The sequence below is a fragment of the Rhodotorula graminis genome (genome assembly GCF_001329695.1).
Source record: "Rhodotorula graminis WP1 unplaced genomic scaffold RHOBAscaffold_13, whole genome shotgun sequence".
Classification (NCBI taxonomy): domain Eukaryota; kingdom Fungi; phylum Basidiomycota; class Microbotryomycetes; order Sporidiobolales; family Sporidiobolaceae; genus Rhodotorula; species Rhodotorula graminis.
In genome coordinates this window covers 484,622-501,358 of record NW_017264940.1, presented here as the reverse complement: position 1 = coordinate 501,358, position 16,737 = coordinate 484,622, and the positions used below count along the sequence as shown (strand labels likewise).

Sequence of the window (16,737 nt, the reverse complement as noted above, 5' to 3'; positions counted from 1 at the left end):
CGACGACGGAGAACACTCGCTCTCGCTCTCACTCTACACCCTCGCCAGGCTCACGAGCTGCGCCTTGGTCCCCGACTGAACTTCAGCAGCGACCCGAGCCGCCCGGCGAGATGTACGGCGTGCCCCTCCCGACTCCTCGCGCGTCGTCGCCTCCACCAGCTCGCTCCCCACCTCGACCACCTCGGCAGCCCACAAGCACACCAGCCACCGCATCAAGCCGCATCACAGAGCTCGACGATGGCCCCTCGCCCTTGCCGACACCCCCCAAAGCCCGAGCACCCGCCGAGCCCTCCCTCCTCGACTACCTCCTCGACCACCCACTCGCCCTCTGGACCGACCACAACCGCTGCTTCGACCTCGTCGCCACCCTCCTCCTCGTGTGGGAGGCCGTCCTGGGCTATGGCATCGTTGGCTACGTCAACTGTGCGTCCCCGCGTTTCCCTCCTCTCGAGCGTCAGTCCTCGCACCTGCTCACCTCGTCTTCTCACCCGCAACAGACACCGAGATCGACTTTTCGACCTACCTGCAGCAGTCACAAGCCTTCCTCGCCGGTGCGCGCGACTATAACCTCATCAAGGGCGACTCGGGTCCCGCCTAGTTCGTCCCGCTCTCGATCCCTTCCTCGCACGAGAGCGCGACTGACCCTCGCACGCCACAGCTACCCGGCGCTCCACGTCTACGTCTATTCGGCCCTGTCCTGGTTGACCAACGGCGGCAACGAGCTCAAGCGCGCCCAGTGGGCGTTCGCGGGCGTCTACCTCGCGACCCTCGCCGTTGTCTTTTTCGGCATCTACCGCCGCAACGAGCGTGTGCGTCCACTTCCTCAACGACTCTCTCTCGCCAGCTGCCCGAGTGCCGCACCGTGCGAGTAGTTTCTGAAACCCTTGGCCCGCAGATCCCGCCTTACGCCCTCGTCCTCCTCACGCTGTCCAAGCGGCTCCACTCGATCTACCTGCTGCGCATGTTCAACGACGCCGTCGTCATGCTCCTCGTATACTCGGCCATCGCGCTGTACATGGTGCCGGCCGGCGGGACGGGCAAGGGCGAGCGGCGGGGCGTCGAGATGAGGTGGATGCTCGGGACCGTCTTGCTCAGGTGCGCACGGTCTCGAGTCCTGTGTCTGAGCGGCGACGAGTCCACCTCGTTGCACGTACTGACTTGATCGATCGTCCCGAGCGCAGCTGCGCCCTGTCGATCAAGATGTCGGCCCTCCTCTTCCTCCCCGCCCTCTTCTACCTCGCCTTCGTCCACCTGTCGCCCCTCGCCGCCCTCCAGCACCTCGTCCTCCTCGTCCTCCCGCTCGTCCTCTTCTCGTCGCCCTTCCTCACGACCCGCGAGCACGCCCTCACGTACGGCGCGCAGGCGTTCGACTTTGCGCGCGCGTTCGACTGGCGCTACACGCTCAACTGGCGCTTCCTCGGCGAGGACGCGTTCGACAACCCGAGGTGGGGCACGGTCCTCCTCGGCGCGCACGCGGCCGGCCTCGTCTTGTGGGCCGAGAAGTGGGCCGCCGAGGACGGCGGCGTCGCGGTCTTGCTCAGGCGCGCGGCGAGGTTCCCGGGTCGCAAGCCGAGCCCGGCGGGGCTCTCGTCCTCGCGTGCGTCGACGACTCTCTCTTTCTCCTCCCTTCTCTCCCATTCTCTCTCGGCCTGCGCCTCGAACTGACCTTCCTCGTCTGCCCCCCTTTCCCCCTCGTCACAGGCATCGCGACCGTCTTCTTCCTGTCGAACCTGACGGGCGTCCTGTGCGCGCGGAGCCTGCACCCGCAGTTCTATGCGTGGTTCGCGTGGAGCCTGCCTTGGCTCGTGTGCGGCGGCGGCGGCGGCGTCGGCGCGGTCGAGGGAGGTCAAGGGTGCGTCGGCGGGTTCCCCTCTTTTCGGGTGCGCGCGAGCGACGGCAGGATCTTGCGATGGGTGGCGCGCGTCGTCGCGCCGCTCGTCGCTGAGCAGACTGCCCAGCACTCGCGCCGCAGCACTCGTACTGACCCGCCCTCTCGTCGCACGCACAGCCTCGCCCTCCTCGTCGCCATCGAGTACGGCATGTCGGTGTGGCCCTCGACCGTCAACTCGTCGCTCGGCCTCGTCCTCGCCATGCTCGTCCTCCTCATGCGGTCCTACTACGCCGAGCTGCCGCCCGCCTCGCCGCCGTCGTCGACGGCCAAGGACGCTCGAGGTCGAGAGGCGCAGTGGGTCGTGCCGCCGCGGTGGGCCGACACGGTCGGCGACAAGCGCGAGTAGCTGCGAGGGCTGCAACGAGGACTGTGTTTGCGCTCATGGCGCGCGAGCTGGGGCTTTCAATTGGCCGAGGTCTGTGCACGGTTTCGAGGCCCTTTTGCGAACGGACCTCGGCCTCTCGCTTCGTTCTTTCCCGCGCTCTCTCCTTCCGAGAGCAGCGTGACATCGAGAGAGGCTTGGAGAGCGTCGCAAGGAGCGGTGCAGACCGCGCTGGAGCAAAGTCCGCGCGCTTTGGATCTCGCCTGGCCACACTTCCGCACCCCGCTTTTGCCCGACTCGGAGATCTGGCTCGTCCCCACCTCGGAACGACGACACTTGTCGTCTGCGCGCGCGCTCGAGAACAGTTCCGAGGCCGAGGGAGAAGCAACAAGTCGCGGCCGCTCTCTCTCTCTCTCCGCACGCCGCACGACTCTCGCTGCTTCTCGCTCAGCCAGCACCACCAGCACGACCAGCACTCTCGCCGCGCATGCCGTCCCGCCCCGTCACGGTCGCGTCGACGCCCATCAACTCGTTCCCCGCCGGCAAGACGTTCCAGGGCCAAGGCCTCCTGCCCAAGCTCCCCGTTCCGCCGCTCGAGGACACGCTCGCACGGTACCTCAAGGCTCTCGAGGCGCTCCAGGTGCGCTCCACTTTCCCCTGGTTGCGGTGTGGTGCGAGCGGGAGAAGGGCGAGGAGGTGCGGACGATGAGCGCATCGAGGTGGGCTCGGCGGCGAGAGCGGCTGGGCAGTGCGCAGGGGGGTGCTCTATGGAGCAGAGAGGGTCCACGACGGGTACCCACCACCAGCGCCGCCCTCGCAGCACCACCACCCTCATCCTCCTCGTCCTCCTCACTGACCCCCGCTTCCCTCCTCGCGCAGTCGCCCGCCGAGCACGAGCGCACCAAGCAGGCCGTCAAAGACTTCCAGGAGCACGAGGGTCCTGAATTGCATCATCGCCTCAAGGAGTATGCGGCGGGCAGGGCGAGCTACATCGAGGAGTGGTGGGTGCGTCGCCTCTCTCTCTCTCTCTCTCGGCCCCCTTTCGATGCGAGCGAGGCAGGGACTGATGGGCCGGCCATGGCGAACGCAGACCGAGAGCTACTTGAGCCATTCCGAGTCGGTCGTCCTGTCCCTCAACCCCTTCTTCATCCTCGAGTGCGTCCTCTTCCTCCCAATCTCGCTCCTTGTTCCCTGCACTCGTGCAGAGAGCGGCGGCGTCATGTTGCATGGACGAGGACTCACAGCTTCTGCAATTCGCAGGGACGACCCGACACCTGCACGCGGCAACCAGCTCATGCGCGCCACGTCGCTCATCCTCGCCTCGCTGTCCTTCATCCACGACCTGCGCACCGGCCAACTCGAGCCCGACCAGGTCCGCGGCACGCCCCTCGACATGAGTCAGTACCAGAAGCTGTTCGGCGCGGCGCGCATCCCGACGCGCACGGGCTGCAGGCTGCAGATCGACCCGGAGAGCCGCCACATCGTCGTCCTCTGCCGAGGGCAGTTCTACTGGTTCGAGGTGCGTCCTCCTCTCTCTCTATCTCTCTCTGTGTTCGGCCGTCGAGAAGAGCGACGTGAACTCACGCTCTTGCCAATCACGCAGGTCCTCGACTCGAAGCACCGACCCGCGCTCACCGAGCGCGCCCTCCTGTCGAACCTGACGGCCATCGTCGCCGACGCCGGCCGCACGCCGCCGAACCAAGTCGCGCAGTCGGCCCTCGGCGTCCTGTCGACCGAGCGCCGGGCAACGTGGGCGTCGTGCCGCGCCGGCCTCATGAAGAACGAGGGCAACGCCATGTGCCTCGACGTCATCGACAAGGCCTTGTTCGTCGTCGCGCTCGACGACACGAGCCCCGAGACGGCGAGCGAGATGTGCAACAACATGCTGTGCGGCACGTACAAGCTCGAGAAGGGCGTCCAGGTCGGGACGTGCACGAACCGGTGGTACGACAAGGTGCGCTCGGCCTTCCTCTCCTTTCCTCGGCCTCGACTCGTCACGTCTCGAGCCTCGCCTGACACTCTCGATGTCCGACCTGCAGCTCCAGATCATCGTCGCGGCAAACGGCGCGGCGGGCGTCAACTTTGAGCACAGCGGCGTCGACGGGCACACGGTCCTGCGGTGCGTCCTCGCTCCCTCCTCTCTCTCTCTCTCTCTCGCCCCCTCGTCTTTGTCACAATCTGACCCTCCTCGAGCGTGCCTGACCGCAGCTACGTCGCCGACGTCTACACCGAGCTCATCCTGCGCTTCGCCCGCTCGATCAACCCGGCCGCCGCCGGCCTCTTCAAGGCCAAGCTGTCGCCGTGGGCTAAGGGTGGACCGGGCAAGAAGGCGGCCCCGGCCGACGCCGTCAAGGACGGCGAGCCCGAGGAGATCGACGTCGCGCCCAAGAAGCTCGAGTGGATCATGACGCCGGAGCTCAAGATGGCCGTCGTGCGTCCTCCTCTCTCCTCCTCTCTTTCCTACGTCACTGCGCACTCGTACAGCGTGACTGACCGAGACGTCGCACCTGCAGCGCTTTGCCGAGACGAGGTTGTCAGACCTCATCTGCCAGAACGAGGCGGTCGCGCTCGAGTTTGACGTGTACGGCAAGAACGCCATCACGCGTGCGTCCCCTCTCTTCCTCCTTCCTCCTCCTCTTCTCTCGGGCATCCATCACTGACAAGCTCTCGTCCCTCGTCGTCGCAGAGCACGGCTTTTCGCCCGACGCGTTCGTCCAGATGGCGTACCAGGCCGCCTACTTCTCGCTGTACGGCCGCATCGAGTGCGTGTACGAGCCCGCCATGACCAAGGCGTTCCTGCACGGCCGCACCGAGGCCGTCCGTTCCGTCACGCCCGAGTACGCTCCTCGCCTCTCTCCCTCTCTTGCCGCTCGAGGAGCCATGCCTGACTCGCCCGTTCTCCCCCTGCAGGTCGGTCGCCTTTGTCAAGACGTTCTGCTCCGAGGCGTCGCCGAGGGAGAAGATCGACGCCCTGCGCAAGGCGTGCAAGGCGCACACCGAGCTCACGCGGCAGTGCTCAAAGGGCCTCGGTCAGGACCGCATCCTGTACGCCATGTATTGCCTCGCGCAGCAGGCGCGCGAGAAGCGCCAACGCGCCCTGTCGAACGGCGACCTGCACGAGTCGTCGTCGTCGTCGAGCGAGAGCGAGTCGTCGGACGAGGCCGACGAGGTGAGCCTCAAGATTGCCGAGCGCATCCCCGAGCTCTTCAAGGACCCGGGCTACGCCCAGCTCGGCCACAGCACGCTCAGCACGTCCAACTGCGGCAATGTGTCGCTGCGCCTGTTTGGCTTTGGCCCTGTCGTCGCCGACGGTCTCGGCATCGGCTACATCATCAAGGTGCGTCCTCCCTCTTTTCCCTCTCCCTTCTTTCTCTCTCCCTCTTCCCTCTCCTCGCTCCCTCTCCTTCTATCTCCTCCCTCTCTCTCTTCCCTTCTCTCGCGTCGCCGTGTCCATGTCAAGGCGGCGAGCTCACCTTGCCTCGGCCCCGTCGTCAACAGGACGACTCGATCTCGGTCGTCGCCTCGTCCAAGCACCGCCAGACGCAGCGGTACCTCGACGCGCTCCAGGTCTACTTTGTCGAGGTGCACCGGCTCCTCAAGCAGCTCCACCAGGAGGCGACCCGCAAGCCCAACTCGGTGCGCTCGCGCCCCTTCTCTTTCTCCGTCCAGCCCTCGACTCGGCACTGACCTCGCCTCGATACCTCCCCTCTCTCTCTTCCCTCGCCCGCCGTACACAGCGCTTCGTCGACCACTTTGCAGGCGAGATCGACGCCAAGACGGGCCAGCCCATCACGCACCTGCACGCCGACACGCGGCGCGCCGAGGACGAGCTGTCGTACTCGGACGGGTACGGCTTCTACGGCGCCCTGACGTCGGACGTCGAGAAGGCGCTCAGCGACCGACACGGCGCGGCGGCCAAGGAGGGAGGGACGGCGGCGGCCAAGAGGAGGGGGATCGTGCCCGGCACAAGGATCCGGACGGTCGAGCTCTGAGAGGAGGCGGGTTCTCTTCCCTGTACATCGAGAAGTGACCAATGCAGTAACGAGTCGTTCCGTAGCTCTCAAGGTCTCTATGCTCTCTGCGTGGCTGAGAGCGTCTCGAGAGAGAACAACAAGCCGCTCGACGGTGCATAAAGTCGTACAAAAAGCTATGGACACCCACGCGCTCGCCACCGGGCGCAGGCTCAAACCTTGGCGCCCTGGCCCTGGTAGCCGACGTCGTACCCTCGTCCCGGAGCAGGCTGGCCACCGTGCGGCGCGGCGGCGGCGTGCTGCGCCGAGGCGGGCGCGTCCTTCTCGGCCGGGTCCGCGGCGTAGGAGACCTCTGCGAGTGTGCGGGAGCGAGGGACGGGTCAGTGAGGCTCGTCGTGAGGCGGCGGGGCGAGGCGAAGGAGGAGGTGGGGACGCGGACGCACTGCAGATGTGGCACTGCAACGGCGGATCGAGAGTCAGCTCGAGTTGCGCGAGAAGGGAGAGAGACAGCTCACCATCCAGACGTGCTTGCTCCCGAGCGGGATCCTGTAGCGAGGAGAGCGTCAGTGCCCGCCAAGGTCCGCCGTCGTCATCAGGCGAGAGAGAGACGCACAGCGGGACCCAGAAGAGCTCGAAGCGCTTGGAGCGCTTGACCTTGACGCACGAGCGGTTGTGGCAGTTCTGGCACGGGCGGACCTCGTCGCCCTCCTGCTTGAGCCTGCGCGACGACGACGAGAGAGGGGTTCAGCCGGGCGGTCGTCGCTCGTCTGGCGCAAGGTGCAGGGGTCGCGTCGACTCACTTGGTGTTGACGCCAAAGACGATCGGGAGGCACAGGAACATGGTTGAGTTGGTGAGCTTGCGAGCGAGAGAGGACGACGGCGAGCTGAGGCGGGGAGCGGCGACTGCGCAAGTGGCGGACCAGGCGCTCGCTCGCGTTCAGCGGCGAGAGCCAGCTATTCTCGACGACGACGTGCTTGTTCTCTCGCTTTGACAGTGCGAGAAGCGCAGGGCCAGGTCCGCCACGACAGGCGCAGGAAGAGGTCCGGGAGCCGAAATCTCTCGACGAGGGAGACGAGCGAGCGCGCACGAGAGCAGGCAGGTGGGGACGGAAGGTGAAGGGTTACAGTGCCAGCTACGGTGAAAGGGGGTAGAGGGGGAGATAGGTGAGAGAGAGAGGGGGAGTAAAGCGGGAGGAGAGGAAGAGGGCGGGTCGCCAGGCTTTTAACGGGGGAGGGTGAAAGGTAGGTACGGAGAGGAGAGGGGGTGCAGAGGAAGAGCACAGGGTGCGAAAGAGGAGGAGGGACTCTAGGGTGCGGGTAGCAGAGAGAAAGGGTGGGAGGAGGACAGGGAGTCGACGGTCGAGGGCGAGGAGCGAAAGTCGGAAGGGCGCCGCCTCCTTTCTCGCGTTCTGCGTCTCACACGCCGACCGGTCCCACCCTCCCTCCGTCGTGTCGCACGAGGACGAGCGAGACGATGTCGATGAGACGCTTAGATCTGCGGTGAGGCGAGGAGCGAGTTAGTGAGAGACGCTCAAGGACGAGGCACGCGGCGAGAAAGACAGAGGGACGCACGAGGTCGGCGACGTTCATGGGCATCTCGTCGATTTGGGTGTTGTAGAACCGCTCGATGTCGCGGAGGGCGGGGACGTCCTCGGTGGTGACAAAGTTGATGGCGACGCCCTTGCGACCGAAGCGACCGCCGCGACCGATGCGGTGGATGTAGTTCTCGCGCGACGACGGGAGGTCGTAGTTGATGACCTGCACGAGAGGGTGTGGGTCAGGTCGAGAACAAGGAAGAGGAAAGAGAGGGTGGGACGCACGAGCGAGACCTGCTGGACGTCGATACCACGGGCGAGGAGGTCGGTCGTGATGAGGACGCGCGACGAGCCCGAGCGGAACTCCTTCATGATGACCTCGCGCTGGCCCTGCTCCATGTCGCCGTGCATCGCTGCGAGAGAGAGAGTCAGGCCACGGACCCACCGACAGAGAGAGAGAGGGAGAGGGACGGACCCGAGACGGTGAACTCGCGCGCCTGGAGCTTCTCGGTGAGCCAGTCGACCTTCCTGCGGGTGTTGCAGAAGATGACGGCCTGGGTGATGGTGACGGTCTCGTACAGGTCCGAAAGCGTCTCGAGCTTCCAGTCCTCCTTCTCGACGGCAATGTAGAACTGCTTGATGCCCTCGAGGGTGAGCTCGTCGCGCTTGACGAGGATGCGGATCGGGTCGCGCATGAACTTGGTCGTGACCTCGAGGACGTCGGCGGGCATGGTGGCCGACAGGAGGACGACCTGGGTCGTCGGCGGGAGCAACTGGAACACGTCGTAGATCTGGTCTTTGAACCCGCGCGACAACATCTCGTCGGCCTCGTCGAGGCAGAAGATCTTGATGTGGTCGGTCTTGAGAGCGCGGCGCTGGATCATGTCGAACACGCGGCCCGGGGTGCCGACAATGACGTGGACGCCCTCCTGCAGCTTGGCCATGGCCTCGCGGACCGACGTGCCGCCGACCGCGGCGAAGCACTCGATGTTCATGTAGTCGCCGAGGGCGACGACGACCTTCTGGATCTGCTGCGCGAGCTCACGGGTCGGCGCGAGGACGAGGGCCTGGGGCTGCTTGAGCGAGACGTCGATCGACTGGAGGATCGAGACCGAGAAGGTGGCGGTCTTGCCAGTACCCGACTGGGCCTGGGCGATGACGTCGTGGCCCTGTGGTAGAGGAGGAAGAGAGTGTCAGGGCGCAGGTCGTCGCGAGACGAGGTGGGCGAGACGAGGACGCACGGCAACGACGGGCATGATGGCGCGCTGCTGGATGGCCGAGGGACGCTCGAAACTGCGAGGCGACGAGCGTGAGTGGATGTACGACGTCGACGAGAGGATGGGGGGACGCACCCGTAGGCGTAGATGCCGCGGAGGAGCTCGGGGCGGAGGTTCATGTCGTCGAAGTTGCTGCAGGTGGGGGGAGCGGCATGAGCGGCCGGTCACGCGAACGAGGCGGCGAGAGATGGACGCACTCGACAACCTGGTCCCAGCTGTAGACAGGGAGAGAGAGGGGCAAGGTCAGTTACTGGTTGCCCCACCCGTCGCAACCCGCGCGGGGTCCGGCTCGAGGAGGATGGACGAGCGACGCACTTGGACTCGATGAGGGCCTCCTCCGGGTTCTCGAGGCCGCCAGTCTGGGCGGGCGCCTCAGCGGCGGGGGCTTCGGGCCTGTTGCGACGAGCGGCAGCGGGCGAGGTAGGGGGAGGGGGAGGGGGACAAAGAGGTCAGCTCGCTGGATGCGCTGCAGGTCGCCACCGACCCATTCGAGGTGTGCCGTCGGTCGCAACCAGGGCTCGAGGATGCGCTGTTTCGCGTGCACGCGATGGCGAGACTCGGCGAGGCGTGTCGGGGCGAGGGAGGGCCCATCTCGGGGGCAAAAAGGCGCGAAGAGGAGGGAGAGGGACGGCGGGCTCACTTGGCAGCCGGGGCAGCAGAGTCAGCCATGATGGGTGGGTAGGTGCGACGAGAGTCGGGGTGGTGTAGAGCACGCGGAGGTGTCTACGAGCGCAGGGGGATGGGCGAGAAGGGCGAGATCGTCTCTCGTCTCGCACTTCGTCGCCGCCAGACAGCCGCGTCGAGCTCGGGACTTCGGCAGCTTAAACTCGCTCTCCCTCTCTCCGCAACCCTCTGGCCTGCACACTGGCACCCTCGATCTCCTCGCGTGCTCTCTGCCCACCCGCTCGTGCTCGAACCGTCACCGCTCGTCGCCGTCGCGCTCTTCTCCTCCGCGTCATCACCTTCCCGCTCTCCGCTCTCCCACTCTGTCTGCGCAGCGCGCCCTCCCTCTGAGCGTGCGCGCGCGCTCTGTGGGTCTCATGCTGCAATAGCTCGCCGACCTTCAGCCCTCGCTGCGTCTGCATGTGCTCGCGCCCACGAGCACCCGGCTCGCGGCTCCTCGGCTGCCGACCGCTCGTACCAGTGCTCCCGGCTTCTCTTGCGAGGCTCTCGGCTCGCCAGCTCTCCCTCGGCCTCTACGAGAGGCTCTCGAGCGGCCGCACAGCCTGGCTTGCTCAGGGCCGCATGGTGCGGTTCCTCGCCGGCGCCGGCGTCGACCGTCTCTCCTCGTCCGTCTTTCGCTCTCCTCAGATCCTCCTGCGCTCTCCCGTCGCTAGTCGTTATCGGCGAGACGCCGATGAACGGGCCAAGCGCTTGCCTCCTCCTCTTACTCGCTCTGTCCCACCTCGTCGAGCGACGTCAACTGGCCTCTTCTTTGCCCTTTCGCCTCGCCCATCTGCATGTCTACGTGCCTCGCCTCGTTTCTCGTCGTCGGCTCTGTTCGCTGTAGCCGGGCTCGCAATTCAGCACCTTCTGCTCTACGTGCTGGTCTGCTACGTCGCTTGTCCTGTATCTCTCCCCAGCAGTCGGTTTTCTCGCTCCGGCCCTCTCGGCGCGCCAGACTCGAGGTGTCCGACTAGACATAGCGAGAGGATGAGCTCAGTGTTGAAAAGGCCGCTCAGAGTTCAGCGTTCGAACGCTCGCCTCAGTCCGCCGCCGTCGCCGCTTTCCCCTTCTCATTCTCTCGCTCAGTCGCGGTCCCTCGTGCTCGGCGCTTCGCATGCTCGTTGCTCTGAGTGAGCCTCAGGAGTTCCGGGGCTCGCAGCGAGCGAATGCCTCGCGCGCGACCGCTAGATCACCGTGCGCGCCGGCTCGGGCCTCCTGAACGGCTTGCGGCTTCTCTCTCTCGCAGCGAGCCGTCCTCGTGCGCCATCGTTGCGGGTGCGTCTCGACGGCAGTACTGGTGACAGGGGGCGTTGCGTCGCGCGAGGTCGAAGCGGCCGCAGAGCAGGGTTCGAGAAAGCACCTTGCGCGACGCTCAAACCTCGCCTGAGGGAGGCCGGCTGCCGACCGAAGCTCTGCGCCGGCTCCAGCACCAAGGTAAGGACTCACTGCAGACATACACGCTGTGTGTCGCTCGCGCAAAGCTGTTTGCCGCACTCGTGCGGGGGGACGAGCGAGATTTGGATCTGGACGGGCCCGCTAGAGCCTCTCTACGGGCACACGAGACGAGCGCAAAGACTGCAGAGCACGGCTGTGGGCTCTCGGGCTCGAGCCGAACGAGAGAGGCTAGGAAACACAGTCTTTGCAGGCTCGGGAAAGGGAATCTGGACGGGAACGAGACAGTACAGCCGCCTCCTTGCGCCTCTTCGCGCCGCACCCACACGCTCGACGGCACCGAGTCGTCGCGACGAGCGACGACGCTCAGACCGAGCGCTTCTCGACGAGGCCGTCCGAGTCAAAGTCGCGCTTGGCGGCGTGCTCGGCGTGGCCGAACTGGCCGGCGTTCTTGTCCTGCGCGGCGGCGTAGTAGCCCTCCTGGGTCTCGTCCTGGAGGTTCTCGGCCATGATGCGCTTGCGGTACGAGTTGGACTTGATGATCGACGAATTCCGGTAGAGGAGGTCGACCTGCTCGAGCGAGAGGCCCTTGGTCTCGGGGATGAAGCTGCAGGTTGGCTCGTCGTCAGTACAGGGTACACAGCTGGGAAGACTGAGGGCGAGAGAGGAGGAGAGGGGGAGGAGGAAGAGGAGAAGGACGCACAAGAAGGCAAAGGCGGTCGCAATGACGCAGCATCCTCCCCAAATGAAGAAGACCTTGGCGCCGAGGCCGGCACGACCGGGACCCTCGTCCACGAGGTAGGGCGTCGAGTAACCGATGGCGAAGTTGAAGAGCCACTGCGTGCCCGTCGTGAGCGAGACGGCCTGGCCGCGAACGCGGTTGGGCACGATCTCGCCGGTGATGACCCAGGCGTACGGCTGCGGGACAGGAAAGGGTCAGCGGCGAGACAGACAACGAGGGAGAGAGGGAGCTGGACGCACGCCCCAGATGGCCGCGAAGAATCTGTGGGCGCGAGATCCGTCAGTTCCGGCCCCACGAGTGCGGGAAACAGGGAGATAAAGGTCGCACGCAATGTAGATACAGACGAAGGCAACGAGAACCTTCTGGCCAGCAGGGTCGCCGTCGCCAATGACGGTTCCAGTGATAGCCACGATCATTTGGCAGACGCTCATCCCGATGGCGCCCGAGATCATGGTCCAACGACGGCCGAGCTTGTCGACCATGAACATGCCTGCGACGCGAACGAGGGCAAGTCAGCCGTCTGATCGTCCGACAACTCGCGGACGCGGTCGTCCGACAGCTCGCGGACGCGGTCGAGGTCGCGGGGAGAAAGAGCGAGAGCTCACCGGGAACCGTGGCGCCGACTGCGAGGGGACGACAGGGAGGGAGACAAGGAGAGTCAGTCGTGCTCTCGTAGACTTGTAGACGACGCCGAGGACGCACCGTTGACGACGTTCGTCGCGATCGTGATGAGGAAAGGGTTGCTGATGCCCGAGTTCTGGAAGAAGCTGTGGGACGGGAAGAGGGGTGAGCTTGTCGTCCTCACGGTGAACGGCGCAAAAGACTTACGTCGTGCCGTAGTAGAAGACTGCGGGAAAGGAGAAGAACAAGAGGGGGAGGAGAGGGCGAGAGAGGTCAGTCAGGTCGACCTTCCCAAGTCAAGGTCGTCGTCGTCGACGGCCCGCCTCGCCGCACCGACATTCGGAAGAGGGCGAGGGACGCACTGAAGTTGATGCCGGAGAGCTGCTGGAGGGCCTGGAGGGCGCAGCCGGTCCAGACGCGAAGAGGAAGGCGCTGCTCGTCCGACTTGAAGAGCAGCCGGCTGTACGACACCTTGCCGAGGGTCGACTCGTGGTGAACGTTGGCGGCGATGTTGGCGTACTCCTCGGCGACGTAGGGCGAGTTCTCGGGGAGGCGGAAGAGGCGGGCGAGAGAGTGACGAGCGCGCTCGTCGCGACCAGTGACGAGGAGCCAACGGGGCGACTCGGGAAGGAAGAGCAGCCCACCGCCGAGGATGGCGGCCCAGACGAACTGCGAGTAGAGAAGAAGAATGGCGAGTAGAGAAGAAGAATGTCAGTCGGGCTCGAGGAGAGGTGACACGCGCGGCCGGAAAACCCTCGCGCATGAGGGAAGAAGGGACGGACCTGGATACCAATGGGAATTTGCCAGCACGATGCGTCAGGGCGGTCCTTGGTGCGCTCGACGACGATGGCAGCGATCAGGAGACCAACTGTGCAGGGAGAGGAAGAGAGTCAGTACGGCGTCCCTCGAGCGATTGGTCGGGCGCTCGGTCCCTCGACCTCGCGCACGTCCCCAGCGACCCTCTCGACGGTCAAAAGAGTAGGGACGTACTCGTGATGAACCATTGGTAGGCGCTGACGATGAAGCCGCGCCACGCTTTGGGCGCGCACTCGGACTGGTACTGCGAGATGGGGAAGGCCAAGGTCAGTGAGGGTTTCTCGTGGGTCGAACCGCTTCTGAGAGCTGTGGACGTACGATGGGGACGAGGCACGAGACACCGCCAACGCCGAGACCGGCAAAGACACGGCCGACCGTGAAGAGCGGGACGTCGGTCGCCGCCGTTTGCATGGCAACACCGGCGCAGAACAGGACGAGGTAGCACCAGATGCCGACGCGGCGACCGAGCTTGTTGCCGACGAAGCCGGAGCAGATGGCGCCGAAGAAAGTACCGGCGGACAGGATCGAGGTCTGCGAGGAGGGCCCTAGTCAATACCGCTCGTGCTTGGCCGAGCAGGCAGGAGGGACGTACAATGAGCGAGTCGGTCGAGGTGCTGAGCTTGTACTCGCCGTTGGGCTGAAGATCACCGTACTGAGTGAGGAAATACGGCATCGCCTGCAGGATTGACGAGCGCCGGGTGCGAGGGACGAATCATCAGTTCCTGCGCCGGCTCGACTCGCGCCGACTTGTCAGAGACCGGCAAATGTGCTCACCTTCAAGCCAGAGATGTAGCCGGTGTCTGCGCGAGACGGAAGGAGAGGACGAGGCGCCAGGAGCGAGTCAGTCGACGAACGAGAAGGAGGCTTTGGATGCCGGCACTGAGCCTCGACGAAGGATGGCCTTTGTCCGACACCTCGAGAGACGGTGAGAGAGAGGTGTCGACGCACCATAGCCGAAGAGGAAGCCACTGCGAGCGCAAGCGAAGGAGGTCAGGGCGTGCGAGGAGGCGGAGCGAGACGTCGGGCGAAAGGCTTGAGCGGCACGGCTTCGACCGTCGCTCAAGGCTTTGCCGCAGCCTCCTCGGTGGACGAGAGAGATTAAGCGCACCCGAAGGCAGAGAACCTGTACGAGGTGAGAGGACGCGTCAGTAGGGAAGTTCGGCGAGGATCGTGACCTCGGGCGAGTTTCGACTCACATGCCGCAGGCAAAGGCCATGACCTTGGAGGGTCGCTGGGCGTCCATGATGGTCGTCGTCGCGCAGGCTTGGAGGATGTTTGGAGAGAGAAGCGAGCGAGGAGCGTCTGGGGAAGAGAGAAGCGCGGCGGAGGAGCGGGGCAAACTTGGGGGGCCAAAGTGGCGGCGGCGCTGAGCTGCGCCCCGGCTCGTTCCTGGAAGGGGCAGGCCGGACAAGAGCGAGCCACCGCGCCTGTCGTCCGAGTGGGACGATGCGCGGCCGCACCCATCCGGAGGCTGCAGCGGAAGCTCGCGAGAAGAAGGTCGGCCTCCGAGCAGAGTGGGGGCAGCGAAACCTCTCGGCGCCAGATCTGGCGCCAGATCGATCGTCCACGAGTGAGCGTCACAGGGCTCGACGGTGAGCAGTCGACCGACGACGGCAGAACGCCATCCGTGCGTTTCGACGCACGTGCCTCGTCCACCGCTCGGCGGGCGGCCGCGGCGAACGGGCGGGCGGGCGAGAGGCGACTCCCCTCTCGTGCACTGCTCTGGCCGCCTCCCTGCTCTCGCTGCACGCTCCACGCTCCACCTCGACCAGCAAACCATGTCTCCCGCACCGTTCAAGGTCGTCTTCGTCGGCGCAGGCGAGGTGCGCTCCCTCATCTCCTCCTCCTCCCGTCGAGCGACTCGGTCGAGGCCAGCACCGCGGATCCAGCTGGTGGAACAGCGCCAGCGAGGGCTTGGAGCGGGTCTGCGAGGGCAGGGCAAGCGTGCGGCCGGGCTGGCGAGGTAGCGAGAGGTGGAGGACAAGGCGAGCCGGCCGCGCTGCTTCGTTCGCCTCGTTCTCGCCCTCTCGCCCTTACGCGAGTCGAGCAGCGTCGAGCCACCGGTACAGACGTACTGACTTGCGTATCTTGCCCGACACAGATCAACTTTGGCTCGGCAGAAGGCCCGTGGAACCACTCTAAGCGCGTCGAGAGCTCGTTCGGCCAGTCGCTCAGCGTCCTCGGCATCGTCGACCCGGACTCGGCGCGCGCCGAGAAGCAGATCGAGCTCAAGAAGGCGGCCGGCGTCCCCGGCTACGACAAGACGGCCATCTGGCCGACGCCGGAGCTCGCGGGCGAGGCGCTCGGAGCCGACTGCGCGGTCGACCTCGTCATTGTCGGCGCGCCGCCGCACTTCCGCGGTTGCGCTGCCCCGCCAGCCGACCTCGACCTTCGCCTGCTCGGCGCCCTGCCCAAGACCAAGCACTGGCTCGTCGAGAAGCCCGTGAGCGCGGCGCAGCCGTCGAAGCTCGCCGGCCAGAGCAAGGTCCTCGAGGCGTACAACGCGAGCGGCGCCGTCGTCGGGTGCGGCTACATGATGACGGCGCTCAAGGGCGTGGACATGATCAAGAAGATGATCCAGGACAAGGGCTTGACGGTCATGGGGACGGCGGCACGGGTGCGTCCTCGCTCTCGCCCTCTCTCTCTCCTCGGCGGTCTCTGCCCGTCTCGACCTTCACTGACTCGCTCTCGTGCCGTTGCAGTACTACATGGCGTACGAGTTCGCTACCAAGCCCGCATGGTGGAACAAGGTCATCTCGTGCGGGCCGATCGTCGAGCAGGCGACGCACCTCGCGTCGCTCTCGCTCCTGTTCGGCGGCGCAGCTCGCCTCAAGTCGGTGCGCACGCATACGGTCGAGCACTCGGACGCGCCGGGCAAGCTGTCCAAGCTCGGCTTTGACGAGGAGGCGACCGTTCAGCCCGAGTGCCGGATCCCGAGGTACACGTCGGCCGTTTGGAAGTACAAGGCCGGCGCGGTCGGGTCCCTCACGCACGTCGTCGGCCTGCACGGCAACACGTACGACACCGAGTTCGAGGTCATCTGCGACGGCACGACGTTCCGCCTCGTCGACATGTACACGCCGACGCCGCGCCTCTTCATCCGCCAGTCCGACCAGGGCGCCGAAGGTGCGTCTCTCGCCCTCTCTCTGTACTCTCGTCAAGCGCGACCTTTGTCGAGCGATGCCTGACTCGCCCTCTCTCGTTCGTCCCACAGTCGAGGTCCACGCCTTTGCGAACGACGACCCGTTCCAGACCCAGATCGACCGCCTCCTCGCCGGCACGCCCTCGTGCACGTACGAGCAGGCCCTCCAGACGTACGAGTTGACGTGGGCGATCCGGGAGGCCGGCGAGCGCGAGCGCCTCGAGGACCAGGACGAGTGAGGCGAGGCTCGAGCGCACGCGAGCGAGCGACTTTCTTAGACTCTGTAGATCCTTCCTCTCGGACCTGTATCACACCTGTACACGCTCTCGAGACTCTCACAAAGAGCGAGAGAAAGCGCAAGG

The 16,737-nt window shown here is 65.8% G+C and overlaps 5 protein-coding genes across 5 annotated transcripts; 3 read left to right on the top strand and 2 right to left on the bottom strand.

Moving 5' to 3' along the window:
* Window positions 1-110: 110 nt before the first annotated feature.
* On the top strand, window positions 111-2,272 carry RHOBADRAFT_55555 (glycosyltransferase family 58 protein; the record flags this gene model as incomplete). Its single annotated transcript, XM_018417910.1, has 7 exons — window positions 111-423; window positions 498-597; window positions 659-809; window positions 896-1,095; window positions 1,182-1,597; window positions 1,702-1,852; window positions 2,009-2,272. The coding sequence occupies 7 exons, from the start codon at window positions 111-113 to the stop codon at window positions 2,235-2,237; spliced, it is 1,560 nt and encodes a 519-aa protein (XP_018268935.1). The 3' UTR covers window positions 2,238-2,272.
* A 428-nt stretch (window positions 2,273-2,700) lies between these two features.
* Window positions 2,701-6,275, top strand: RHOBADRAFT_38992 (uncharacterized protein; the record flags this gene model as incomplete). The annotated part of the gene is made up of 12 exons (XM_018413584.1): window positions 2,701-2,853; window positions 3,093-3,218; window positions 3,304-3,368; window positions 3,474-3,732; window positions 3,817-4,167; window positions 4,253-4,332; window positions 4,422-4,644; window positions 4,727-4,817; window positions 4,900-5,050; window positions 5,124-5,550; window positions 5,712-5,849; window positions 5,951-6,275. 12 exons carry the CDS (start codon window positions 2,701-2,703, stop codon window positions 6,203-6,205), a joined length of 2,319 nt encoding a protein of 772 aa, XP_018268934.1. The 3' UTR covers window positions 6,206-6,275.
* Window positions 6,276-6,396: 121 nt separating this feature from the next.
* Window positions 6,397-9,665, bottom strand: RHOBADRAFT_46472 (uncharacterized protein; the record flags this gene model as incomplete). Its single annotated transcript, XM_018414794.1, has 13 exons — window positions 6,397-6,536; window positions 6,628-6,640; window positions 6,700-6,730; window positions 6,798-6,902; window positions 6,985-7,040; window positions 7,757-7,942; window positions 8,005-8,132; window positions 8,195-8,888; window positions 8,961-9,012; window positions 9,072-9,128; window positions 9,194-9,211; window positions 9,312-9,389; window positions 9,637-9,665. The coding sequence occupies 13 exons, from the start codon at window positions 9,663-9,665 to the stop codon at window positions 6,397-6,399; spliced, it is 1,587 nt and encodes a 528-aa protein (XP_018268933.1).
* Window positions 9,666-11,281: 1,616 nt separating this feature from the next.
* Window positions 11,282-14,476, bottom strand: RHOBADRAFT_55553 (uncharacterized protein; the record flags this gene model as incomplete). The annotated part of the gene is made up of 16 exons (XM_018417909.1): window positions 11,282-11,661; window positions 11,758-11,972; window positions 12,036-12,057; window positions 12,124-12,286; window positions 12,402-12,419; window positions 12,499-12,563; window positions 12,625-12,643; window positions 12,780-13,086; window positions 13,200-13,285; window positions 13,408-13,477; window positions 13,552-13,764; window positions 13,826-13,909; window positions 14,008-14,033; window positions 14,182-14,201; window positions 14,342-14,356; window positions 14,430-14,476. The coding sequence occupies 16 exons, from the start codon at window positions 14,474-14,476 to the stop codon at window positions 11,421-11,423; spliced, it is 1,611 nt and encodes a 536-aa protein (XP_018268932.1). The 3' UTR covers window positions 11,282-11,420.
* A 535-nt stretch (window positions 14,477-15,011) lies between these two features.
* RHOBADRAFT_55552 (uncharacterized protein) lies at window positions 15,012-16,689 on the top strand (the record flags this gene model as incomplete). Its single annotated transcript, XM_018417908.1, has 4 exons — window positions 15,012-15,056; window positions 15,335-15,850; window positions 15,936-16,359; window positions 16,448-16,689. 4 exons carry the CDS (start codon window positions 15,012-15,014, stop codon window positions 16,612-16,614), a joined length of 1,152 nt encoding a protein of 383 aa, XP_018268931.1. The 3' UTR covers window positions 16,615-16,689.
* Window positions 16,690-16,737: the final 48 nt, after the last annotated feature.